The sequence below is a fragment of the Schistocerca cancellata genome, chromosome 2, assembly GCF_023864275.1.
Source record: "Schistocerca cancellata isolate TAMUIC-IGC-003103 chromosome 2, iqSchCanc2.1, whole genome shotgun sequence".
Taxonomy (NCBI): domain Eukaryota; kingdom Metazoa; phylum Arthropoda; class Insecta; order Orthoptera; family Acrididae; genus Schistocerca; species Schistocerca cancellata.
In genome coordinates, this window is record NC_064627.1 from 79,105,550 (window position 1) to 79,132,567 (window position 27,018).

The window sequence follows — 27,018 nt, forward strand, 5'->3', positions numbered from 1 at the left end:
AAAGATGAATGTATCCTCCCCCCATGAACTATGGACCTTGCCGATGGTGGGGAGGCTTGCGTGCCTCAACGACACAGATAGCCGTACCGTAGGTGCAAGCACAACGGAGGGGTGTAGTTCCTGAAGAGGGGCAGCAGCCTTTTCAGTAGTTGCAGGGGCAACAGTCTGGATGATTGACTGATCTGGCCTTGTAACACTAACCAAAACAGCCTTGCTGTGCTGGTACTGCGAACGGCTGAAAGCTAGGCCGTAATTTTTCCCGAGGGCATGCAGCTTTACTGTATGATGAAATGAGGATGGCGTCCTCTTGGGTAAAATATTCCGGAGGTAAAATAGTCCCCCATTCGGATCTCCAGGCGGGGACTACTCAGGAGGACGTCTTTATCAGGAGGAAGATAACTGGTGTTCTACGGATCGGAGCGTGGATTGTCAGATCCCTTAATCGGGCAGGTAGGTTAGAAAATTTAAAAAGGGAAATGGATAGGTTAAAGTTACATATAGTAGGGATCAGTGAAGTTCGGTGGCAGGAGGAACAAGACTTTTGGTCAGATGAATACTGGGTTATAAATACAAAATCAAATCGTGGTAATGCTGGAGTAGGTTTATAATGAATAAAAAAATAGGAGTGCGGGTAAGCTACTACAAACAGCATAGTGAACGCATTATTGTGGCCAAGACAGACACGAAGCCCACGCCTACTACAGTAGTACAAGTTTATATGCCAACTAGCTCTGCAGATGATGAAGAAATTGATGAAATTTAGAATGAGATAAAAGAAATTATTCAGGTAGTGAAGGGAGACGAAAATTTAATAGTCATGGGTGACTGGAATTCGACAATAGGATAAGGAAGAGAAGGAAACGTAGTAGGTGAATATGGATTGGGGCTAAGAAATGAAAGAGGAAGCCGCCTGGTAGAATTTTGCACAGAACATAACTTAATCATAGCTAACACTTGGTTCAAGAATCTTGAAAGAAGGTTGTATGTATGGAAACACCCTGGAGATACTAAAAGGTTTCAAATAGATTATATAATGGTTAAACAGAGATTTAGGAAACAGGTTTTAAATTTAAAACATTTCCAGGGGCAGATGTGGACTCTGACCACAATATACTGGTTATGAACTGTAGATTAAAACTGAAGAAACTGCAAAAAGGTGGGAATTTAAGGAGACGGGACCTGGATAAACTGAAAGAACCAGAGGTTGTACAGAGGTTCAGGGAGAGTATAAGGGAACAATTGACAGGAATGGGGGAAAGAAATACAGTAGAAGAAGAATGGGTAGCTTTGGGGAATGAAATAGTGAAGGCAACAGAGGATAAAGCAGGCAAAAAGACGAGGGCTACTAGAAATCCTTGGGTAACAGAAGCGATATTGAATTTAATTGATGAAAGGAGAAAATACAAAAATGCAATAAGTGAAGCATGCAAAAAGGAATACAAACGTCTCAAAAACGACGTCGACAGAAAGTGTAAAATGGTTAAGCAGGGTTGGCTAGAAGACTAATGTAAGGATGTAGAGGCTTATCTCACGAGGGGTAAGATAGATACTGCCTACAGGAAAATTAAAGAGACCTTTGGAGAAAAGAGAACCACTTGCAAGAATATCAAGAGCTCAGATGGAAACCCAGTTCTAAGCAAAGAAGGGAAAGCAGAAAGGTGGAGGGAGTATATAGAGGGTCTCTACAAGGGCGATGTTCTTGAGGACAATATCATGGAAATGGAAGAGGATACAGATGAAGATGAAATGGGAGATACGATACTGCGTGAAGAGTTTGACTGAGCACTGAAAGACCTAAGCCGAAAGAAGGCCCCGGGAGTAGACCACATTCCATTAGTCTTGGGAGAGCCAGTCCTGACAAAACTCTACCATCTGGTGGGCAAGATGTATGAGACAGGCGAAATTCCCTCAGACTTTAAGAACAATATAATAATTTCAATCCCAAAGAAAGCAGGTGTTGACACATGTGAAAATTACCGAACTATCAGTTTAATAAGTCACAGCTGCAAAATACTAATGCGAGTTCTTTATAGACGAATGGAAAAACTGGTAGAAGCCGACCTCAGGGAAGATCAGTTTGGATTCCGTAGAAATGCTGGAACACGTGAGGCAATACTGACGCTACGACTTATCTTAGAAGAAAGATTGAGGAAAGGCATACCTACGTTTCTAGCATTTGTAGACTTAGAGAAAGACTTTGACAACGTTGACCGGAATATTCTCTTTCAAATTCTGAAGGTGGCAGGGGTAAAATACATGGAGCGAAAGGCTATTTACAATGTGTACAGAAACCAGATGGCAGTTATAAGAGTCGAGGGTTATGAAAGGGAAGCAGTGGTTGGGAAAGGAGTGAGACAGGGTTGTAGCCTCTCCCCCATGTTATTCAATCTGTATATTGTGCAAGCAGTAAAGGAAACAAAAGAAAAGTTCGGAGTAGGCATTAAAATCCATGGAGAAGAAATAAAAACTTTGAGGTTCGCCGATGACATTGTAATTCTGTCACAGACAGCAAAGGACTTGGAAGAGCAGTTGAACGGAATGGACAGTGGCTTGAAAGGAGGGTATAAGATGAATATCAACAAAAGCAAAACGAGGATAATGGAATGTAGTCGAATTAAATCGGGTGATGCTGAGGGAATTGGATTAGGAAATGAGACACATAAAGTAGTAAAGGAGTTTTGCTATTTGGGGAGCAAAATAACTGATGATGGTCGAAGTAGAGAGGATATAAAATGTAGACTGGCAATGGCAAGGAAAGCGTTTCTGAAGAAGAGATATTTGTTAACTGCGAGTATTGATTTAGGAGTTAGGAAGTCGTTTTTGAAAGTATTTGTATGGAGTGTAGCCATGTATGGAAGTGAAACGTGGACGATAAATAGTTTAGACAATAATAGAATAGAAGCTTTCGAGATGTGGTGCTACAGAAGAATGCTGAAGATTAGATGGGTAGATCACATAACTAATGAGGAAGTATTGAATAGGATTGGGGAGAAGAGAAGTTTGTGGCACAACTTGACCAGAAGGAGGGATCGGTTTGTAGGACTTGTTCTGAGGCATCAAGGGATCACCAATTTAGTATTGGAGGGCAGCGTGGAGGGTAAAAATCGTAGGGGGAGACCAAGAGATGAATACACTAAGCAGATTCAGCAGGATGTAGGTTGCAGTAGTTACTGGGAGATGAAGAAGCTTGCACAGGATAGAGTAGCATGGAGAGCTGCATCAAACCAGTCTCGGGACTGAAGACCACAACCACAACAACAGTGGATACTTCATCAGGCTACACACAACAATAGTTGTATTGCTTTTCAGCTTACGAACCACTTATATCAGGTACTTTTCATACGGCGACATGATCTTCGGGATGTGTGTGTGTCAGTTGTCTCCAAAAGAATACTATATCTGTTGTGAAAATGGGTACATGCTGCATCTGACAGATAAGTCAAAATTAGTACTGCTGAAAAAAAAACAAGGAAAAAGTATAGCATTTTTTACATTTGGTTTGCGCCATCCCCTATTTTCACAGCAGAAACATGGTGACAGAATCGGAAGATGTCAAAAGCGTGTGGCTCACCCGTTAGAAAATTTAAAATCAAGCACTGAAACAATTATGAAATAATTATGGAATTACCCAGAAAATTAGTATAGGGAAATGAGGTCTAGACAATCACGAAGAGTAAACAACGACGTATATAAACGTCTTAATTGAGGTTCCTAATAAGACCGACAGAAAAATGAAGATATCAGAAGACAACTTCATACAATCTTCCATAAATAAATTGGTGACTTTGGCGAATAATGCACTTCTCAAAGCTTCCCCATCAGTTTCTTCAAAATATTTGTCACTGGATTGAAATTTACACTCTGCAGCGGAGTGTGTACCGATATGAAATTTCCTGGCAGATTGTGTGCTGGACCGAGACTCGAAATCGGGACCTTTTCATTTCGCGGGCAAGTGCACTACCAGCTGAGCTACCCAAGCACGACTTGCGAAACGTCCTCGAAGCTTTAATTCTGCCAGTACCTCGTCTCCTACCTTCCAAACTTCACAGAAGCTCTCCTGCGAACCTATTAGAACTATCACTCCTGGAAGAAGGGATATTGCTTTGCCATAATCTGGGGGTTCCCGATTCTGGACGTAGTGATCTAAAGACGATGAGACACTGAGGCACAGTATGTACAGGAAAACTAACGCATATAGACCAGTATCTACATATAACGAGTAGTCACCCAGAAAACCAGAACACGGGGGTCCAGTGGCACTATACAACCTGGGAAATGGAAATCTTGACATAAGAGATGAATTTCATTAAGTGGTTTTTAAACAGAGTGGCAACACTGACAAACAGATCCGTCGTGCCGTAATGTTAAGGCCTTCACCGGAACCAACAGTAGATTCGCGTTGCTTTCCTACCACATGATGGACGCACAGCTTCTAAGATAGAAAAGATTTTGAAAAGACGTAACATGGAAAGTGTATTTCCTTCGCCAGTCAGTAGAGTAAAGCACTCCTTGGCTCGCTAAATGATGCCCTGAGTATGTCCGGCGAATACAAAACGCGTTACTGTTGTGGTAACTACATTTACAACGCAATTTGAAAACAGTATTCACATATACCATTCAAAGGGGCAGAGATATTACATCATTGTTCGACACACAGTTCAGGAGGTATGACGTTATAAACACTCAGGTACGTGAAAGACAGCCACATTGAAATTTATTACTTCTTTACAACTACCTCTACTCCCAACACTTTTTGGAGACAGTGTGCAGATGAACCTAATGTACCTAGAAAAATAGAGAACGACACAGGAGATACGACGCCATAAACAATGAAATGCATGAAAGCTTCCGATAACGCATGACTTTTTGACTTATTACTTTCTTACTACTAACTCTGTTCGCAATACATTTCACAGGCAGTAGCCATATATACTCTTGATACACTTGCAAAATTATATCATTGTACAGTAGATAGTTCAAAAGATACGTCGTAATCAACATTGAGCTGCATGGAAGTGAAAACTGCCGGGCAAATTTCACTTAAGAAACATTAGAAATATGTGTACAAATATGTGTGAAAGGTGTTAATTAGCCAGCCGCTGTGGTCGAGCTGTTCTAGGCACTTCAGTCCGGAACCGCACTGCTGCTATGGTTGCAGATTCGAATCCTGCCTCGGGCATGGATGAGTGTGGGATGCCTTAGGTTAGTCAGGTTACAAAAATGGTTGAAATGGCTCTGAGCACCTAACTAACTTAAGGACATCACACGCATCCAGGTTGAAGTAGTTCTAAGTCTAGTGGACTAATGACCTCAGATGTGCAGCCCGTACTGCTTAGAGCCATTAGAAATTTTTTTATGTTAATTATATGTGAAACATAGTTGAATTGTTTGTACATGGCAAAGCCACGTGTAAAGAGCTCATCCTAAGTCCCTGTAACTATTTCAACCAAAATACTATGGGATGAGTGGTATAATGTGGAGAGAGAAGGGGGAGGAGATTTACAGACAGCGATTGAAAAGGAAGTGATGGGCACAGATGGGGGAAGTGCCAAGGGTGGGGAGCTTGAAATGGACAGATGGAGAAGAAGGAGAAGATGGATTTGAATGGGGTAGGGTAGGAGATGAAGGGAGGGGATGGAGCAGATGGCCAGAGAGAGAGAGGGAGAGAAGGAGATGGACAGGTGGTGGGAGGAGATGGTCTGAGAGACTGTGGACAGAGACTAAGGAAGGAGGAGGTGGAATTGAAAGGGGAAGAGAGACCGGTTTGGGAGAGGGAGCAGGCTATGAAAGGAGCAGATGGACAGAGGGGGAGCAACAGACTCACAGGAAGAGTGGGGAGGAGGAGATAAACATGGAGAGAGAGTAGCAGGTTATGGACACAGAGAGGGGTAGAGAGGAGATAGAGATGTTTGCAAAGCAAATGAACAGAGAATGGAGACTGGAGGAAGAGCTGGATAGAGAGAGGGGAAGGAAGAGGTGGTAGGGATAGAGAAGGTGGACAGAGAGGGGGGAGTATGAGATGGAATTTAGAGGTGGGGATGAGATGGAATTTGAGGGGAGAGGAGGACAGATAAGGCAGTAGGAGATGGCAGATAGTGAGTGGAGGGAGCAGCTGGACAGAGGGGGAGGAGGAGATGAAATTGGAGAACTGGAGGAGGAGATGGAGGAGGAAGGATCAGAAGTATTGGGGGTAGTAGATTGACAGAGTGAGGTAGAGCAAGATGAACATGGTGAAGAGGTGGGAGGAGATGAACAGAAGTAGGGTGGAAGGTAATGTGAAAGGGTCAAGAGAGAGCAGAATTTGGGGGATCAGGAGGTGGATTTAGGTGGGAGGAAGGAAAGAGGGACAGCGGCTGAAGGGTGACAGACAAATTGTCAGGGAGGATGGACAGGAAATGAAGAGGGAGTGTAGAAAGAGATGTACTGAGACAGGAGAAGGAGGAGATGGACAGAGAGAGGGGAAGCAGGAGAGGGTCGGAGTGTGGACATGGAGATAGAGGACTGAGAGAGGGGAAGGAAGAGATGTATAACAGATGAGACCCGAAGTAACACAGGATCAGGAATTGGAGGGAGAAGAGTAGATGCAGAAGGATAAGATGGGCAGAGGGGTGAGGAGCATATTGTCAGAGAAAGAGGATATGGACAAATTGATAGATAGGAAGAGATGGATGGAGTCATAGGTGGAGGAGATAGAGAGAGAGGGGAGAAGGGGTAGGTGAAGTTGGAGGAGGAACAAAAGTATTGAAAAGGGGCAGTCGGACATGGAGAGCAGGAGGAGGAGATGAACATGGGAGTAGGAGGAGAGGGTGAGGAGGAGATGGAATTGATGAGCAGATGAATAGGGGATGGGGAGGGGGGAGGAAGGAACAGATGGACAGAGAAGACAGGAGGAAATTGTCAAAGAGATGGTAGAGGAGAAAATGAAAAGGCAGAGAGGATAGGAGTAGATGGACAAAGTGGGAGGAGAAGAAGGACATAGAGAGTTTATGGAGGGAATGTAATTCTAGGGGACAGGATGAGATGAAAGGGAGAAGAAGTGGATGAGCAGAGGAGAAAGAAGCGGATGGACCGAGGGAGGAGGGACCAAGTTGACTGAGAGAGATGGGGAGGGAATGAATAGCGAGAGAGGTTACGATGGGTCATACAGGGAGGGAGTGGAGGAGGAGATGGACCGATGGAGGGGTAGAAGGAGATGGACAGAGTGGAGGAAGTGGATAGAGAGAGGATTTTGAGGAGATGGACAGGAAGGGCGTGCAAACGGTGAGTGGCATGGAGAGGGGGAAGGAGGAGATGGAATAACAGAAGATTGCCATAAATACATAGCACAGCAATGGCAGGTGCACTGCTAGTTATAAGCGGAGAGAAGGAGTACGCTTCCAGTAAAATTTGGAATTCTGTTTATTCTGACTTAAAAAAGAAAACAAAGTTCGTTAACTCTTCCAGCGGAATGTGTTGGCAGAGATACTCGATACCGATTTATTGTTTTTGATGTGCTGTCACTTCCGTTAGGCGTATAAATGGGCCGACGTTCGCAATATGAATCATTTCCGGTGATATTAGCAAACAGCGCCCTCACATGAAAACGGCGGCCGGACGGAGCGCGTAACACTGTGTGTAGACGACTCTATGGAACCGCTACGAAGCAAACAGGAAAGTCACCAGGTAACAAGTTAGGAATTCTCATGTTGTCACACGATGATGCCTATTTCGAATCCTTTCTCTGCATATTTGTTTCGCTTTCCGGAGACTATATGCCATTGCACCACAATTTAATTCAATGCCTGCAAGTTCCTGTGAGAAGTCTTCGACGCTCAGTCGTTAACCGTAAACTGTTATAAGCTCTGCGGTGTGTTAAGTAACAGACGACTATCACTTGTTTATCGAAGTAGCGCGACAAATGCCATGCGGTAGACAGTTGCTATGAAATTTGAATTGCTTGTAAACACGGACCACTCACGCATTGATTACTGCAGACCTCTTACCATATGAATTTTTCATTTTAGACCATTATTCCCTTATCTCAAACACAGTGTTTAGTATCTTTTACCGACTATACAATTTTAACCCCTAAGTTTTGTTATGCCCTGCGCCAAAGCGGTGCAAGGAAAATAATGAAACTTTTGCGAGCCACCTGCTTTTAACTTTTATTTCTTTCACCATACTCTATTGATTATCCGCCCATCGTCTGACAAGATCTTTAATGAAAAAATTAAAATAACTGAGAAGTTGCATGAAGCGAGATTCGGTGCATATAACTATGTTGGGGCATAGGAGGAGACAGTCATCAGCACACTGACACGCAGAGGACGGATATAGTGCAGAATCTATCGTATAATTAAAAAGTCTAAAAATATTTAATTAAATGACGGGCAGCATTCCACTCACTTTCGAGTTGCATCTTCGTGTTGTTTTTAATGTTTGGCGGTATGGGCATTTTGCAGTACACCAAATAGCGCCTTGTTTCTGATTAGTACTGAAAAATTTTTACACGGGACAAAAAAAGAAAAGAGACTACTCACAATGCTGTCGAACTATTTCAGTAGCGTTTCAGTGCTTTGTTAGTCTACTAAAAGATTCCGCTTACTACTGGAAACATTCGGTAGGGACCGCTTTCCTCATTTCGTAACGAATTTTGTACTAATGCGCAGGTTTGATTTTACATAACTCACGATTCACCTATGACGACAAAAGAAAACAATGCAAATACAAAGCTGTACGGCGAATTAAAAATGGATGGAAACTGCGGTCAGCATGCTTCTAGATATCTTTTATATCACCTCGGATTTTAGTACACTGTTGACACACGGTGCCTTAGATGTGTCTTTAAAAGAAATAATTGAGAGGAGTTAAATCTGGAGTCTGTGATGATTGAGTCACTAATCCATCGATCAAGAGATAGTTCACCTAATGGCCTCCTAGTAAAAAAAGAGATACAGTATATGCTTGATACCCTTCAACCATATTAACAACTATGTTGTTGCCTCTAATCTTTCAGTGCATTTTGGGTACACCCAGAGCGCCGCTCACCATTTAATCCTCGATCGTTTGCAAAACCATTTAGAAAAAAATATCTGTACTATGCAAAAATCGACAACTGATCCTAAATAATGAAAAGTGTGATGTTATCCACATGAGTGTTAGGAGGAATCCGTTAAACCTCGGTTACAGGATAAATGAGTCAGATCTAAAGGCCGTAAATTCAACTAAATACCTACGACCATTAATTACGACCAGCTTGAATAAGAAAGGACACATAGAAAGTATTGTGGTGAAGATGCAAACCAAAGACTGCGTTTTATTGTCAGAACACTTAGCAAACGTAACAGATCAACTAAAGAGACTGCCTACGTTACGCTTGTCCGTCCACTTTTGGAGTACTCCTGTACTGTCTGGGTTCTTACAAGATTAAGGGAGTACATCGAGAAAGTTCAAAGAAGTGCAGCACCTTTTGTATTATCGCTAAACAGGGAAGAGAGTGTCACGGACATGATACAGGATTTGGGATGGACACCATGAAAACAAAGGCGGTTTTCTTGCGGCGGAATCTGCACACGAAATTTCCATCACCAACTTTCTCCTCCAAATGCCAAAATATTTTGTTGACGCTGATCTACATAGGTAGAAACGATCATCATAAGGGAAATCAGAACTCGCACGGTAAGTTATAGGTGATCGTTTTCTCCGCGCGGTGTTCGAGATGGGAATAATAGAGAATTATTGTGAAGGTGGTTAATGAATCCTCTGCCAGGCATTTAACTGCGATTTGGAGAGTATTCGTGTAGATCCATCCATGTAGATCTAGATCAAAGAATGAAGTCAGGTAACTGTATCATGGATGAGGTCACAACTGGTGTCTGTGCTCCAGACATTCTGTTTGACTGGCCGGCGTAGCCAGTGAGGTTTGCTTATGACCAACAGCGACCGTTGTGTATATTTATCTCGCCGCTAGAGTAGAAAGAACTTTCATCAGTGCATGGTAAAACATGTGGCAGTCATGATTTAGACTAAGAAACTGGTGTAGAAGGTGATTCATTTTTGTATATCATCTTCGATGTACTGCTGACGAATATGGATGAGATACGAACGTAAACAAGTAACATGTAGAATTCTGCAGTGAATTCTGCAGTCGATATGTCTGCTCACGCCGAATTCTGCGCAGTTCTTCATATGAACGATGTGGCTCGAGATTTCCTGCAGCAAGAACATTGCAGTAGTATCTTCTCTCACGGATCCTCTGACTTGTGTATTACGAAAGTGGGTGGATATCGGGATCTTACTAAGAATCGCCCAATTACTTAAAAATACTTCGTAGCCAGAGTCGAGCGAAGACCAGCACATAATCCCTTGAATATGTAACTGCCGTAGTTCCTCTTGTTAGACCCGAGTAATGGCGATAGCTGTGAGAGTACTCCGTGTAGCGTTCCAGCGTCCCACGTCTCCTATACCACGCACAAATGATAGGCAGCAAGAACGATAGTTTGTGGATCTCATTGTGAGTTCGAATTCTCCTAGTCCTCCCGCCATGGGCAGTGTGCGATATGCACTTTGGGAGAAGCAGTATGTTGGCTGACTCTTCCAGGAAAGTAGGCTTTAGTAATTTAACAGTAGACGAAGGAGTGATTCACAGTACGTCTCTTCTAGAGTTTGCCATTCGAGTTAGGTGAAGATCTCTCTCTTTCATGGTTACCAAACGAACTTCTGAAGAAACGTGCTGCTCTTCTGCCCATCTTGTCTTTTTGATCAATCCATCCTACGTTGTAATGATACCAGAACGACGAGAGGTAGGCAGGTTTTCTGAGAATTCTTCCTCAACCTGCCATTTGTCTTTCCCACGGCTAGTTTGAAGTTCGCCAACCGTGTGATCATACAATGATGGGTATCTTCACCTTTTTTTATGGCCAATAGGTTACATATATTTGTGATGAGACTACGTTGCCAATACCTGCTCCAAACATCGATACTTTGCAGGTCTTTCTTCATATCGGCACAATTGACTAACATTGTTACTTCTCGGTATACTGGAGAATCACGTACGAACAGCCTCATGGATCTTCTGACGTCCTCTAGGAAAATTATGCATATGCTGGAGACCAACCGACCTATAACACTTGTTTGCGGTACCTCAAATGTCATTTTTGTGTCTACTAAAGATTTATCTCCCTTAGGAATGACATGCTGTGTTCTACACCGTCCGTTCATTTAAATCTCGCCACCTATAAAAAGCCTCAGTTACCACCTTTTGCAGCTCAGACAGCACCAAGACGTACAGGAAGGGACTCAGTGAAGTTGTGGGAGGCATCGTCTGGGATGTGGAGGCATTTCGACTCCAGTGCCGTGACCTATTCAAGCTGACACAACGACATATAAATGTTTCTGCTTGTATAAAGTAGACATGGCTTAAAGCCAAATCATCTGCACTTGATAATGGCCTAAGGCCGAAATTGCAATACTGGAAATAAAAGGTTTAACAGTCACTGGCGTAAACATGATGTTTTTCATGTTGCATTGCCTTGCTGGTAGATGCTGTCGTGCCGAAGACTAATAAACTACATGCAGTGGTGGGCATGGTTCCGAAGCATAGACCCATAATTGTGTTGATCCTCTGTGACTTTCAGAATGACGAGGTCACCCGGGTAATGTCACGAAAATATTTCCGAGACCTTAGCGCTCCCTCCTGCTTCAATCCTTCCGACGACCTATCTGATGTGGCATAAATCATGACCCATCGGAAAAGTCCAGTTTTCGCTACTTAGTGGGCGTCCAGCTACGGTACAGGCGTGCAAATTCCAGCCTTCACTGCCGATGAAGAGCGGTAGGCACGGTTGGATGAACCAGCCGCCTGCTGTGGAGGCCCATATGCGGCAACATTTGCTCAACAGTCGTTGGGGAGGATCTGTTGGTGGCCCCTTCATTCATGTGGGTGGTGAGCTGCTCAATAGATGCACGTCTATTCGCCCGTACACATTTCCACACCTGTTTTTGATAGTGCTATTTTGCCATATACTGTCTACTGTACTTCAACCACGACGGCACAAGTTAGCCATTTCAGAAATGCTTTCACCCTTGTCCCGAAAGCCAGTGATCATTCCCTTTTCGACGTCAGATAAATCGCTCAGTTTCCGTTGTACAAATCTTCTGCTGTGTTCCTCGCATTTCCGCATTACAGCCCCCCCCCCCTCCTACTCACCGTCATGCTTTATACACTGAAGAACCAAAGAAACTGGTACACTTGCCTAACGTCGTGTAGGGCCCACGCGAGCAAGGAGAATTGCGGCATCACGACGTGGCATGGACTCGACTAATGTAGTGCTGGAGGGAACTGACATGCAGGTTTGTCCGTAAATCCGTAGGATTACGAAGGGTGGAGATCTCTTCTGAACAGCACGTCTTAAGGAATCAAAAATATGCTCAATAATGTTTGTCTGGTGATTTGGTAGCCAACGGAAGTGTTTAAACTCAGAAGAGTGTTTCTGGAGCCACTCTGTAGCAATTCTGGATGTGTGGGATGTCGTATTGTCCTGCTGGAACTGACCAAGCCCGTCACAACGCACAATGGACACGAATGGATTCAGGTGATCGGAAATTGTCCTTACGTATGTGTCACCCGTCAGATTCGTATCCGGACGTATCACGGGTTCCACATCGCTCCAAATTCACACGCTCTACACTATTGCAGAGCCTCCACCAGCTTGAACAGCACTCTGCTGACATGCTGGGTCCATGGGTTCGTGAGGTTGTCTCCATACTTGTACACGTCCATCCGCTGGATACAATTTCAAACGAGATTCGTCCGACCAGGCATCTTGTTACCAGTCATGAACAGTCCAATGTCGTTGCTGACAGACCCAGGCGAGTCGTAACGTTTTGTGTCATGCAGTCATCAAAGGTTTGCGAGTGGACCTTCGGCTCCGAAAGCCCATATGGATGGTATTTCATTGAATGCCTCGCGCACTGACATTTGTTGATCGCCCAGGATTGAAATCTGCAGAAGTTTTCGTTGAATGATTCCCTTCTATCACCATTGGTCCCGTTCTTTCAGGATCTTTTTCCGACCGCAGCGGTGTCGATTTGATGTTAGAATTGCTGATATTCGCGATACACTCATGAAACGGTCGTACGGGAAAATACTCACATCATCGTTACGTCGGAGGTGCTGTGTCTCATCTCTCGTGCGCAGACTATAACGCCACATACATTCAAAGTCACTTAAATCTTGATAACCTGTCATTGTAGCAGCAGTAACCGATCTACACTCCTGGAAATGGAAAAAAGAACACATTGACACCGGTGTGTCAGACCCACCATACTTGCTCCGGACACTGCGAGAGGGCTGTACAAGCAATGATCACACGCACGGCACAGCGGACACACCAGGAACCGCGGTGTTGGCCGTCGAATGGCGCTAGCTGCGCAGCATTTGTGCACCGCCGCCGTCAGTGTCAGCCAGTTTGCCGTGGCATACGGAGCTCCATCGCAGTCTTTAACACTGGTAGCATGCCGCGACAGCGTGGACGTGAACCGTATGTGCAGTTGACGGACTTTGAGCGAGGGCGTATAGTGGGCATGCGGGAGGCCGGGTGGACGTACCGCCGAATTGCTCAACACGTGGGGCGTGAGGTCTCCACAGTACATCGATGTTGTCGCCAGTGGTCGGCGGAAGGTGCACGTGCCCGTCGACCTGGGACCGGACCGCAGCGACGCACGGATGCACGCCAAGACCGTAGGATCCTACGCAGTGCCGTAGGGGACCGCACCGCCACTTCCCAGCAAATTAGGGACACTGTTGCTCCTGGGGTATCGGCGAGGACCATTCGCAACCGTCTCCATGAAGCTGGGCTACGGTCCCGCACACCGTTAGGCCGTCTTCCGCTCACGCCCCAACATCGTGCAGCCCGCCTCCAGTGGTGTCGCGACAGGCGTGAATGGAGGGACGAATGGAGACGTGTCGTCTTCAGCGATGAGAGTCGCTTCTGCCTTGGTGCCAATGATGGTCGTATGCGTGTTTGGCACCGTGCAGGTGAGCGCCACAATCAGGACTGCATACGACCGAAGCACACAGGGCCAACACCCGGCATCATGGTGTGGGGAGCGATCTCCTACACTGGCCGTACACCACTGGTGATCGTCGAGGGGCACTGAATAGTGCACGGTACATCCAAACCGTCATCGAACCCATCGTTCTACCATTCCTAGACCGGCAAGGGAACTTGTTGTTCCAACAGGACAATGCACGTCCGCATGTATCCCGTGCCACCCAACGTGCTCTAAAAGGTGTAAGTCAACTACCCTGGCCAGCAAGATCTCCGGATCTGTCCCCCATTGAGCAAGTTTGGGACTGGATGAAGCGTCGTCTCACGCGGTCTGCACGTCCAGCACGAACGCTGGTCCAACTGAGGCGCCAGGTGGAAATGGCATGGCAAGCCGTTCCACAGGACTAAATCCAGCATCTCTACGATCGTCTCCATGGGAGAATAGCAGCCTGCATTGTTGCGAAAGGTGGATATACACTGTACTAGTGCCGACATTGTGCATGCTCTGTTGCCTGTGTCTATGTGCCTGTGGTTCTGTCAGTGTGATCATGTGATGTATCTGACCCCAGGAATGTGTCAATAAAGTTTCCCCTTCCTGGGACAATGAATTCACGGTGTTCTTATTTCAATTTCCAGGAGTGTATGAACTGCGCCAGACACTTGTCTTGTATAGGCGTTGCCGAGCGCAGCGCCGTATTCTGCCTATTTACAGGTTTCTGCATTTGAATAGGCATGCCTACACCAGTTTCTTCGGTCCTTCAGTGTATATCCTTCACTGATAGTGGTAGCGCCTGCCGTCAGTGTGTGATCAGTGCACATTCACGTCGAAAATAGGCTGTGATCATATTAATACGACTGGACCGTGTTTTTACAAGCATGCCTTCGGTCTAGTCAATAATCTGGTCCAGTATTCCGTACACACAAATTTAGTTTATTGGGTGATAGTGTGGGACTGTACAAGCTTGACATATTATAACATTCATTCGATATTGTAGAAACTCACACTCGAGATTGAAGTGATTGTTTTAGATGCAAATGACACTGAGATATTAGCGTAGGTTTCATCTGAAGTTGAGGAAGTAGTGTAATACACTTAAATAGATGCTGAATGAATAGTATGAAATTCTGAGACCAATTGTGAGGAAACTGGAAATTTCTTGATTACATTCAGGTTGAAATTGAAGTTTGTGGTAAGGTCTTACGGGGCCAAACTGCTGAGGCCATCGGTCCCGAGGCTTATACACTACTTAATCTAACTTAAACTGACTAACGCTATGGACAACACAGCCAGCCATGCCTGAGGGAGGACTCGAACCTCCGACGTGGGGAGCCGTGAGAACGGTCGTAAGGCGCCCTACACCGCTTGGCTACTCCGCGCAGCGATCAATTGTGAGGATGAGGCAGTATCGTGAGATACTCACAGATGACGTTGAGGTAGTAGCCGATGGAGCTGGCGTCGCGACTGGTACACTTGTACCAGCCCATGTGCTCGCGGCTGATGGAGCTGAAGTTGAGGAAACCGTCGTTGGACTGGGCTACCGGGGGTGCGCCGTCATCTGTATAACACAGGGGTTCAAGTCAACAGCGAGCACATCTGAGAGACATAAAACTCATACAGTAGACTATATATTATACTGCTTGTATAATATTCTTCCCTATTTTATGTGTGTTATTTACTGTCCTGATATGTTGAACCAGATGTAATACCTGCGTGTATTTTGTATTCTCTGAATTGGTTTACAAAACATACTGTCATGCAAAGCCAACTGTAATATTCTTATTTTGTTGTTGTTGTGGTCTTCAGTCCCGAGACTGGTTTGATGTAGCTCTCCATGCTACTCTATCCTGTGCAAGCTTCTTCATCTCCCAGTACCTACTGCAACCTACATCCTTTTGAATCTGCTTAGTGTATTCATCTCTTGGTCTCCCTCTGCGATTTTTACCCTCCAGACTGCACTCCAATACTAAATTGGTGATCCCTTGATGCCTTAGAACATGTCCTACCAACCGATCCGTTCTTCTAGTCAAGTTGTGCCACAAACTTCTCTTCTCCCCAATTTGGAAAGCTTCTATTCTCTTACTGTCCAAACTATTTATCGTCCATGTTTCACCTCCATACATGGCTACAGTCAATACAAATACTTTCATAAATGACTTCCTGGCACTTAAATCTATTCTTATACTATACTGTTAATAATAAGCAATGTAACAAACAGAAATACAGTTACCTATCCGGACAGCAAAACCACAGAAACAAGTGTAATAACCGCGTGTGTTAACCTAAGGAATAAGCATCAGACTCTAACTCGTTTCTTCAAATAAGTCAGTAGATCAGAGGTATGGCAAATAACAGTAGTTAGACTACTGTTATGCATCGATAACAATATATGCCCCCCCCCCCCATGAACCATGGACAATTCCGTACAGATGGCCGTACCTTATGTGCAACCACAACGGAGGGGTATCTGTTGAGAGGCCAGACAAACGTGTCGTTTCTGAAGAGGGGCAGCAGCCTTTTCAGTAGTTGAACGGGCAACAGTCTGGATGACTGACTGATCTGGCCTTGTAATACTAACCAAAACGGCCTTGCTGTGCTGGCACCGCGAACAGCTGAAAGCAAGGGGAAACTACAGCCGTAATTTTTCCCGAGGGCATGCAGCTTCACTGTATGGTTAAATGATGATGGCGTCCTCTTGGGTAAAATATTCATGAGGTCTCCCATTCGGATCTCCGGGAGGTGACTACTCAAGAGGACGTCGTTATCAGGAGAAAGAAAACTGGTGTTCTACGGATCAGAGCGTGGAATGTCAGATCCCTTAATCGGGCAGGTAGGTTAGAAAATTTAAAAAGGGAAATGGATAGGTTAAAGTTAGATATAGTAAGCACTAGTGAAGTTCGGTGGCCGGAGGAACAAAACTTTTGGTCAGGTGAATACAGGATTACAAAAACGAAATCCAATATGGGTAACGCAGGAGTAGGTTTAATGATGAATAAGAAAATAGAAGTGCGGGTAAGCTACTACAAACAGCATAGTAAACGCATTATTGTGGCCAAGACAGACACGAAGCCCACGCCTATTACTGTAGTACAAGTTTATATGCCAATTACCTCTGTAGATGATGAAGAAATTGATGAAATCTATGCTGAGATTAAAGAAATTATTCAGGTGGTGAAGGGAGACGAAAATTTAATAGTCATCGGTGAATGGAATTCGAGAGTAGGAAAAGGGAGAGAAGGAAACATAGTAGGTGAATATGGAATGGGGGTAAGAAATGAAATAGGAAGCCGTCTGGTAGAATTTTGCACAGAGCATAACTTAATCATAGCTAATACTTGGTTCAAGAATCATAAAAGAAGGTTGTATACATGGAAGAATCCTGGAGATACTAGAAGGTATCAGATAGATTACATAATTGTAAAACAGAGACTTAGGAACCAGGTATTAAATTGTAAGACATTTCCAGGGGCAGATGTGGAGTCTGACCACTATATATTTGCTATGAACTGTACGTTAAAACTGAAGAAACTGCAAAAAGGTGGGAATTTAAGGAGATGGGACCTGGATAAACTGAAAGAACCAAAGGTTGTACAGAGGTTCAGGGAGAGAATAAGGGAACAATTGAAACGAATGGGAGAAAGAACAACAGTAGAAGAATGGGTAGCTCTGAGGGATGAAGTAGTGAAGGCAGCAGAGGATCAAGTAGGTAAAAAGACGAGAGCTAGTAGGAATCCTTGGGTAACAGAAGAAATATTGAATTTAATTGGTGAAAGGAGAAATAAAAAATGCAGTAAATGAAGCAGGTAAAAAGGAATATAAACGTCTCAAAAATGATATCGACAGGAAGTGCAAAATGGCTAAGCAGGGATGGCTAGAGGACAAATGTAAGGATGTAGGGGCTTATCTCACTAGGGGTAAGATAGATACTACATTCAGGAAAATTAAAGAGACCTTTGGAGAAAAGAGAATAAATATGAAGAGCTCAGATAGAAACCCACTTCTAAGCCAAGAAGAGAAATCAGATAGGTGGAGGCAGTATATAGAGGGTCTATACAAGGGCGATGTACTTGAGGAAAATATTATGGAAACGGAAGAGGATATAGATGAAGATGAAATGGCAGATACGATACTGCGTTAAGAGTTTGATAGGGCACTGAAAGACCTGAGTCGAAACAAGGCCCCGGGAGTAGACAACATTCCATTAGAACTACTGCCGGCCTTTGGAGAGCCAGTCCTGACAAAACTCTACCATCTGGTGAGCAAGATGTATGAGACAGGCGAAATTCCCTCAGACTTCAAGAAGAATATAATAATTCCAATCCCAAAGAATGTAGGTGTTTAAATATGTGAAAATTGCCGAACTATCAGTTTAATAAGTCACAGATGCAAAATACTAACGCGAATTCTTTACAGACGAATGGAAAAACTGGTAGAAACCGACCTCGGGGAAGATCAGTTTGGATTCCGTGGAAATGTTGGAACACGTGAGGCAATACTGACCTTTCGACTTATCTTAGAAGAAAGGTCAAGGAAAGGCATTTGTAGACGTAGAGAAAGCTTTTGACAATGTTGAACGGAATACTCTGTTTCAAATTCTGAAGGTGGCAGGGGTAAAATACATGGACCGAAAGGCTATTTACAATTTGTACAGAATCCAGATGGCAGTTATAAGGGTCGAGGGGTCATGAAAGGGAAGCAGTTGTTGGGAAGGGAGTGAGACAAGATTGTAAGCCTCTCCCAGATGTTATTCAGTCTGTATATTGAGCAAGCAGTAAAGGAAATAAAAGAAAAATTCGGAGTATTTCTTTAAATCCATGGAGAAGAAATAAAAACTTTGAGGTTCACCGATGACTTTGTAATTCTATCAGAGACAGCAAAGGACGTGGAAGAGCAGTTGAACGGAATGGACTGTGTCTTGAAAGGAGGGTATAAGATGAATATCAACAAAAGCAAAACGAGGATAATGGAATGTAGTCGAATTAAATCGGGTGATGCTGAGGGAATTAGATTAGGAAATGAGACTCTTAAAGTAGTAAAGGAGTTTTGCTATTTGGGGAGCAAAATAACTGATGATGGTCGAAGTAGAGAGGATATAAAATGTAGAATGGCAATGGCAAGGAAAGCGTTTCTGAAGAAGAGAAATTTGTTAATAAGGAGTATAGATTTAAGTGTCAGGAAGTTGTTTGTGAAAGTATTTGTATGGAGTGTAGCCATGTATGGAAGTGAAACATGGACGATAAATAGTTTGGAAAAGAAGAGAATAGAAGCTTCCGCAATGTGGTGTTACAGAAGAATGCTGAATATTGGATGGGTAGATCACATAACTAATGAGGAGGTATTGAATAGAATTGGGGAGAAGAGGAGTTTGTGGCACAACTTGACAAGAAGAAGGGAGCGGTTGGTAGGACATGTTTTGAGGCATCAAGGGATCACAAATTTAGCATTGGAGGGCAGTGTGGAGGGTAAAAGTCGTAGAGGGAGCCCAAGAGATAAATACACTAAGCAGATTCAGAAGGATGTAGATTGCAGTAAGTACTGGGAGAGGAAGAAGCTTGCACAGGATAGAGTAGCATGGAGAGTTGCATAAAACCAGTCTCAGGACTGAAGACCACAACAACAACAACAACAATATATGTTGTTGGTGGTACACTGCTATTCGCTAGTCTAACTAGGCACACGTAATGAAACTGAGTAGGACAGCAGAAAAGATTACAACTCCCTACTTACCTAACTGACTTCCCGTTAGATTTAGATAATAGATTGTTCAGCAATACAAGGAAAGTTTAGCAGCTCGAAACAAAACTACAGTACCTAATTGCTTAAGCAAACAGACTGATTTCATGAAAGCAAAAGTAAATTTTGCCGGGGGGTTGGGGGGGGGGGAGGTTTCTAAAACAACATATTTGGTACTCAACATTTCATTGTTTCACTATAAACGGTTTAACGTTACTATTGATCATCATAAATCATCAACTTAGTATTTCCTTTCATTAATACGTAATGTGAAAGCAGCAAACAATTTTTCTAATGTGGTCTCTGAAACTGACATAACATTACGTTATCATTTTAACACAGAAAATAATAGCAATATTAATTATGAAATTCTCAGGTGTTCTTTCCATCAATTATTTCACTGATTAATCACTGATTTGCCAACAATACATTAAAGATTTCACAGTCTTGGTTGAATACTGGTCACTCGGAATTTTCATGTACCAGTTTAGGATCCTGCTTGGTTTATGAGCGGGGTAAATTACAAGGTGGACACAATTGTTAATTTGGTTGATGGTTATTATTCTTAAAGCACATTTCAACTATCTGGCACACACTATAATAATAGCTAAAATGTCGTACCCGGTGAGCTGTGATCAGCCACGGCGTTGTTGTTGGCAATAACTGGATTAATATCAGAACGGCCAAAAGCAGTTATCCATGTCGGACTTATTTTTTCTTCATATCGATGATCCGTCTTATAATCAACAGCCCGTTTTTCTCTCCATATCAGGCCGTGATAAACTGCAGTTTCCAACCGATGCAAGATGCAACAATACGGCGCACTCCACACTATGCTGGCGCTTTACGTGCTGCCTCTAACAACTAAGATCACTGGCCACCGACTGACTTTGTTCGCGCCCGGTAAAGCGATCCAAACGTTTCCACTCCCACCTTTTTCTACGCTTACCCAGCTTTCCGTTCCTGACGGAACTACTCCATCTTTTATACTACACATATGTCATACAGCTCTAAGTGAGTGCCAGTAACTATTACATACGTAATTGCATTATAGAACCATTTTACATTTAATAATTATTACAAATAGATATCTTTACAATATTTAAAAGTAAATATTACACTCTTTTTCTTAATATGTACATTCACTTTAATCTTATCAAAGAGTTTCAGTATCGATTTCGCTTCAAACAAGATGTCTCTACTTCTGCTTTAACAGTTTCAATAAAATATTTACAAAAAAGTTTTAAAAAATATGAACAATATTGTCACACTTACAGCTGTGCGACACCGATATACTGCATTCTCTCAACGATTTCCATCTGATTAATTTTTTGCGTCAGGTGCAATATCAGCAATCGAAACGTAGTTGAAATACAAATTTTATAGTAAATATCACTAATTTCTTCTTTAATTGCGGAAGTTCTCATGCTTTTCCTTGTCACTAGTTTCATCTTTAATTATGGAAGTTCTCGGGCTTTCCGTTATCAACAGTACAATGAATTAAGCATACTTGCAGCACTTGTGACTTCACCGATACCGTTTCTGATAGAGTTGGAAACAATGGAGCTTGGGTAGCTCAGTTGGCAGAGCACTTGCCCGCGAAAGGCAAAGGTCCCGAGTTCAAACCTCGCCCCGGCACACAATTTTAATCTGTCAGGCAGTTTCATATCAGCACACACTCCGCTGCAGAGTGAAATTCTCATTCTGGAATGGAGGAAAGGGTTCAGACATCAGATAATGCAACAGTATTTTATGTCTCCAAATGTAACGAAACCATCGCTATCTTTTTCTGTTTCTGCTTCCGTTATCTAGGAAATGTTCAAGCTGTCTCCTGTACTTCCACGGATTTTCTTAAGTCGGCTAATGCCACACTGCGTAACGGAATTAGAGGATCACTTCTTCGAAACTCCGTAATTATACCGGATTGTGACGTATAAGTTTGAAATTTGTCTCGAAGGTCCCGACAGCGTTGCGCCCTGCGACGTCACCTTCGGACTCGACGACGTTTTAGACAGCGAAGGTGTCGACACGCGACCACAGCTCAGCAGTTCACGTGAGTTGTGAGGTGGGTTAATGATCGCACATTAGCACCAAATTTCAGGGCGTTTTTGCCCAAAGCCACCACTGACGTGTCACGCGATGCGAAGGTTGCCACACCCCTTCACACACAAAAATTTCACTCCTTCTTTTGGGCCTTACGCGAGAGGTGTTATAGATTGTTGGAATCATCCGGGTTTCTTACGTGTGGGTGAGGAACACATTTTAGAGACAGCGCCACTCAGATTCCTTACGGAAAGGCCTGTGGGGCTGGCATGTCCAAAGAAATAGAGAAATCTATCATAACTCTAAAGTCAGGGCCGTTTTATGATAACAATACCCTACAACTTCAAACGTAAACCGATTAGCGCGCATGACAATTTTGACTGGTGTGGTGTATCCAGGATCTAGTGTAATGATTTGTGATAAGTAATATATCAGCCAAACCGGCCTCTCTTTTGACGTAAAGATTAAGGAACATTTACAGCCAAGTATCAAAATTGCCTCTGGGTTACACTTACCACAAACCGACCGTATTATGGACAACGTTGAGAAAAGTATGCGTACTTTACAGGCATTGCAAACAGGTCATGCTCTCGATTTACTGGAAGAGCTTGAAATTAGTAAATCCAGAAAGCAGGAGCCGCCAGAAGTACCTAATGACCATTCTACTCTATTTGATAAGATTTTACGTTAATTATTTTTTTTTCCTTTATTGGGTTTCGATTCCCCCTAAAGGGGGCGGGCTGGCAGCAGCTGATTACGCCGCTCTTCAGCCTACAAAATTTGTTTTAAAAAGACGAAGATAATAAAAAATAATAACAGTTGGCGATAAAATCGGTGACTTAAAGGTAAAAATGGCAGAAAATTCTGGAGCGTAAAACATATAACACAGGGTGGATGAAGATAATAAAACACACAGGAAGCAGAAAAACAATAGACAGACAATTAAAAAAAACACGGCGACAGTCTGGGTTCTGTTCGCAAGAGATACAAAAAGCACACCCAGCGACAGCATGATTTCTGTTCGCAACACTGTGGAAGGACACACAACACCGAATACTCACTTAAACACTGCGCTAAAAGTTGGCACAAATACGACATACCACACCCGAGAACAGGTGGGGGGAAACTGGTCAGATGACGGGAAAAATGGGGGGGGGGGGGGAAGGAGAGGAAAAGTGAAGGGGGAGGGGGTTAATTATTGAACGTCTGTCGCATGTATATTTGCCCTTCCGTTACATAGTATAGACTGCATCACATATTTGCTCTATTTTATTCTTTGTTCGTTTTACTCTCACGTTTGATCGTCACTCCTCTGTTTATGCAATACATTTCATTAACAAGATCATCTTATTAAGCCACTGTTACAATATTTTATTATTTACTTGGAACTGTGTTTCACATTGTACCTTAGCCCCTGTGGCGATTACGTTCCTTCGACTTCTCGCTTATGGTGCACTCTAGCGGCTATGCCAACAGATGTCGCTGATTACTTACTATAGTCTTCTGTTTTCATCCCTTTCGCTTCTTTCTCTAGTTATTCCGCCAACTATGCAATACTTTATTGGCCCCATAGCTAGTGGATGAGGCGCGTTATCAACATGACCTCTATGTTTAATTTATGCCCTGTTGTGGCAATTGACGAAGGTAGTCTCTTCTGCTACAATTTTACATTATATGATGATGCTTGAGAAGGGCGAAACGCATAACTAGTATTATTAAAAAATTAAAAAATAAAACATTTCAACAGAAACTTCCTTCATTTGAAAAATGTCGTAACTGATTTTTGTACCAGACAGTCACTGACGGAATGGAACGAGTATTGCGGGGGGAAAAAAGTTTCCTCCAGAGGCGAGCAGATGAGCACTAATTTTTCCCAAGTTGTATTATTATTTTTATAATTTCTATACTATAATGAAATACCAGCAAAAATTTCATAGCTGTAAGACTAGCAGTTTTCGAGAGAGAAAACGTTTTATTCGCTAAAAAGACCTTTTATAGGCCTGTTTACACAACGAAACAGTAGTCCATCTCCAATACTGTTACAGCTAGAGCGGTGAAATTGTAGCTGAAATCATATTTAACATGTTCTAATAACATCGTGTGAAACATTGAGTAAAATGCCGTTACTTTAGGGACAAACGTGGATTCAACGAATTTTAGACCTACCTCTAAATTCTCCGTAAGCGCTGTAATTATATAAAGTAAAAATGAACACTTTTTGTGTTCTTCTTTGTTGCATGAATGTTGTGGTAATGGGACGAGCGCCGACGGCTGTTCTTTAAGTGCTGCACAAAAATTTTCTAGTCGCTGGATTTATACACTCCTGGAAATGGAAAAAAGAACACATTGACACCGGTGTGTCAGACCCACCATACTTGCTCCGGACACTGCGACAGCGCTCATAATTTGGCACCTGAGCATGATAAAGTGATCCGTGAACTACCTACCCCTTTTTTTACATTACATTAAAATTTATTGTCACTGAAAAAGAGAAATATTTAAGCTTTCAGGAAAAGTTGTTTTTTTGCGTTACTATATATTCATCACGCCATATCTCCTAATCTGTGTGTCGCACAGCAAAATAATTTTATAATTGCCTTCAGTACTATATGTTGATGACGTCCGCAAATTTTCTGCGCAATAGAGTCAGTAATTGTGAAGTAATAAATTAAAGTCTCACATCTGATGCAGAACTTTTACCAAATCATCATCCGAAATATAGTATGCGACAAACTTTTCCCCTTTAAATTTTTTTGTGGGGGTGTATTGAGAAATGTTTCAGAAAGGTTTGAATTGAATTTTGTAGTTTTTTTCGAATGCGATGGGTGCAACCGTTTGTCCTTTACGAGTGGAAACTCAAATGTGGAAATTAGACTGCATTATAGAGGAGAGAGAGAGGAGCGGTTTGTTATAAACTTCAATGAAAACAGTTCAAGTTCGACAGAGTGAACCTTGTTTCGTCCTTTCTCATTATTATTACTGGTAATGTTATTAAAAATAACAATTGTGTGTGAATGGAGCGTTTTGTTAGCAACCTGAATGAAAATAAATCTGCTTCGACAGAATAAACTCAGTTTAACATTATTTTAACATTATTGTTAAATTTATTTCGTACATTGTTGCCCAGGTGTCTCACGGTCCGCTGTGACAGCTCGGCAGCCAGTTGAACGCCGCCAGCCGCAAAGCGTGCGCCAAGGATTTTCCACGCCCCTACGTATCACGTGAACACCGAATGCTTTCTCTGGAAACGAGCGTAGTCGCTCACGTGACACTGTTTATGTTTCGTCCCAGCTCTCAGTGAATAGACTGTAGTGTTCTATAAGCTATCTTATTTATAGCTGAGCTACACTTTGCCAAAAATTTTCCCAATAAAATGAAGTCGACCATTTGCCTTCCCTACCAACAACCTGACGTGCTCGTTCCACATCGTATCACTTAACTGTGTTACACCTTGGTATTTGATCGACGTGATTGTGTCGAGCAGCACACTGCTAATTCTGTATTCGAACGTTGTTTTTCCTACTCATCCACATTGGCTTCCATTATTCTACATTTAGAGTAACCTACTGCTTATAACACCAACTATAAATTCTGTATAAGTCATCTTGCACTCAAGGACGACGCCTTAAATCATACAAATTTAAAGGATGAAAATTCAAAGAAATACCCGCGAATTGCAATTACGGTCAATTTAAATTACAATTATCACATACATAATCTTGTGGTTAACCAAAGACAGCGTTTTGTTGGTTGAACGTTAGAATTTACGACATGTCTACAAAAGACACTGCCTAAACTACGCTTATCCATCCTGCTAGAGTACTTGTGTGCGGTATGGGATCCTTACCAGGTAGGACTGGTGGAAAATATCGGAAAAGTTCAAACAATTACACTTTGTTTTGTATTCCAGCGAAGTAGGGGACTGAGTGTCTCGGGTATGATACGCCAGTCAGTTTGGCAACCATTCAAACAAAAACGTGTTAATACAGGCGTTTTAACAAAGGCGTTTGTCGTAGCGACGAGAGGTTTACACTACAATCTCCAGAGTTGTCCTCCGAATCATAAAAAATTTTGTTGGCAAGCAACATTATAGGGTGAAACTGCGATTGTAATAAAATAAGAGAAGTCAGAGCTCACACGGAAAAATTTAAGTGTTTGCTCCTCCCGCATGCTGTACAAAAGTTAAACGGGAAAGAAACAGACTGAAAGTCGTTCGATGAAGACTCTGCCAGGTACTTAACTGTGAATTTAAAGTGATCATGTAGATGTACGCCACAGCATAATTAGGGAACAGCCCAGTTTTCTGCTCAGTTTGTCCGTCAGATCATTTATGTAAACAGGGAATGTGTGCGGTCCTATCGCACTTCCCTGGGGCGCTCCGGACTATACCCTTCTCTCAGACGAACACTCTGGCGAGGACAGCCTCAGGGGTTGTATTATTTAAGACGACTTCAGGTCACTCACATATCTGTAAACCTAACCCGTAAGCTTGGGCGTTTGTCAGCGGTCTGCAGCATGACACCGTGTCAAGCATTTTTCGGTAAGAAAGGAATAGGGAATCCATCTGTAGCCTTACTTCCTTGGTTATATGTTCAAGATTTGCGATGTTATGGATATTGGTGTGTAAGTATGCGAGTCCATTCTCTTACCTTTCTTATACACAGGAGTCACATGCGTTACTTTTCCGGTCGCTTGGAGCTTTGCGCTGGACGAGAGTTTCTGGATAAATGTGAGCTAAGTAAGTGCCCGATGTCGCAGAGCACTCTGTGCAAAAATAGAGTAGAATCTCCCCTGGACCCGGCAGCTTACTTGTTTTCAACACTTTCACTTCTACGCCAGAGATGCTTATTACTAAGTCATTCATACGGGAATCTATGCGATGGTCAGCTACAGTATCTTTGTACGATTCCTTAAACGTGAAAATTATAACGTCACGTTTCCTTTGCTCTCTTCAAATTGCCACCCGAAAATGATCGTCATGTGACTGGCTTCGACCTGCTTATTGATTTTACGTGAGACCAGATTTTTCTCTACTTCTAGGCAACAACTTTCGCTAAGCTATGACGGTGGTAGTTGTGTACGTGTCTCGTCGATCTTTTTACACGCGCACGAATTTCGGCTAACATTTACCTCTCGTCGCTTGCCCTTTCATTTTGAACTGAGAATACGACGGTTCCTGTTTCCTCATCATTTTCAGAAATTTATTATTAAACC

General features: G+C 43.0%; 1 protein-coding gene across 1 annotated transcript in view; it reads right to left on the reverse strand.

Annotated features, from left to right (window-relative positions):
* The window catches only part of LOC126151010 (uncharacterized), a 237,291-nt gene that overhangs the window by 115,965 nt on the left and 94,308 nt on the right, over window positions 1-27,018 (reverse strand). Inside the window, exon 4 of the mRNA XM_049915914.1 lies at window positions 15,452-15,586. Coding sequence (XP_049771871.1) covers window positions 15,452-15,586 — 135 coding nt within the window. The remainder of the gene's footprint in view (window positions 1-15,451; window positions 15,587-27,018) is intronic.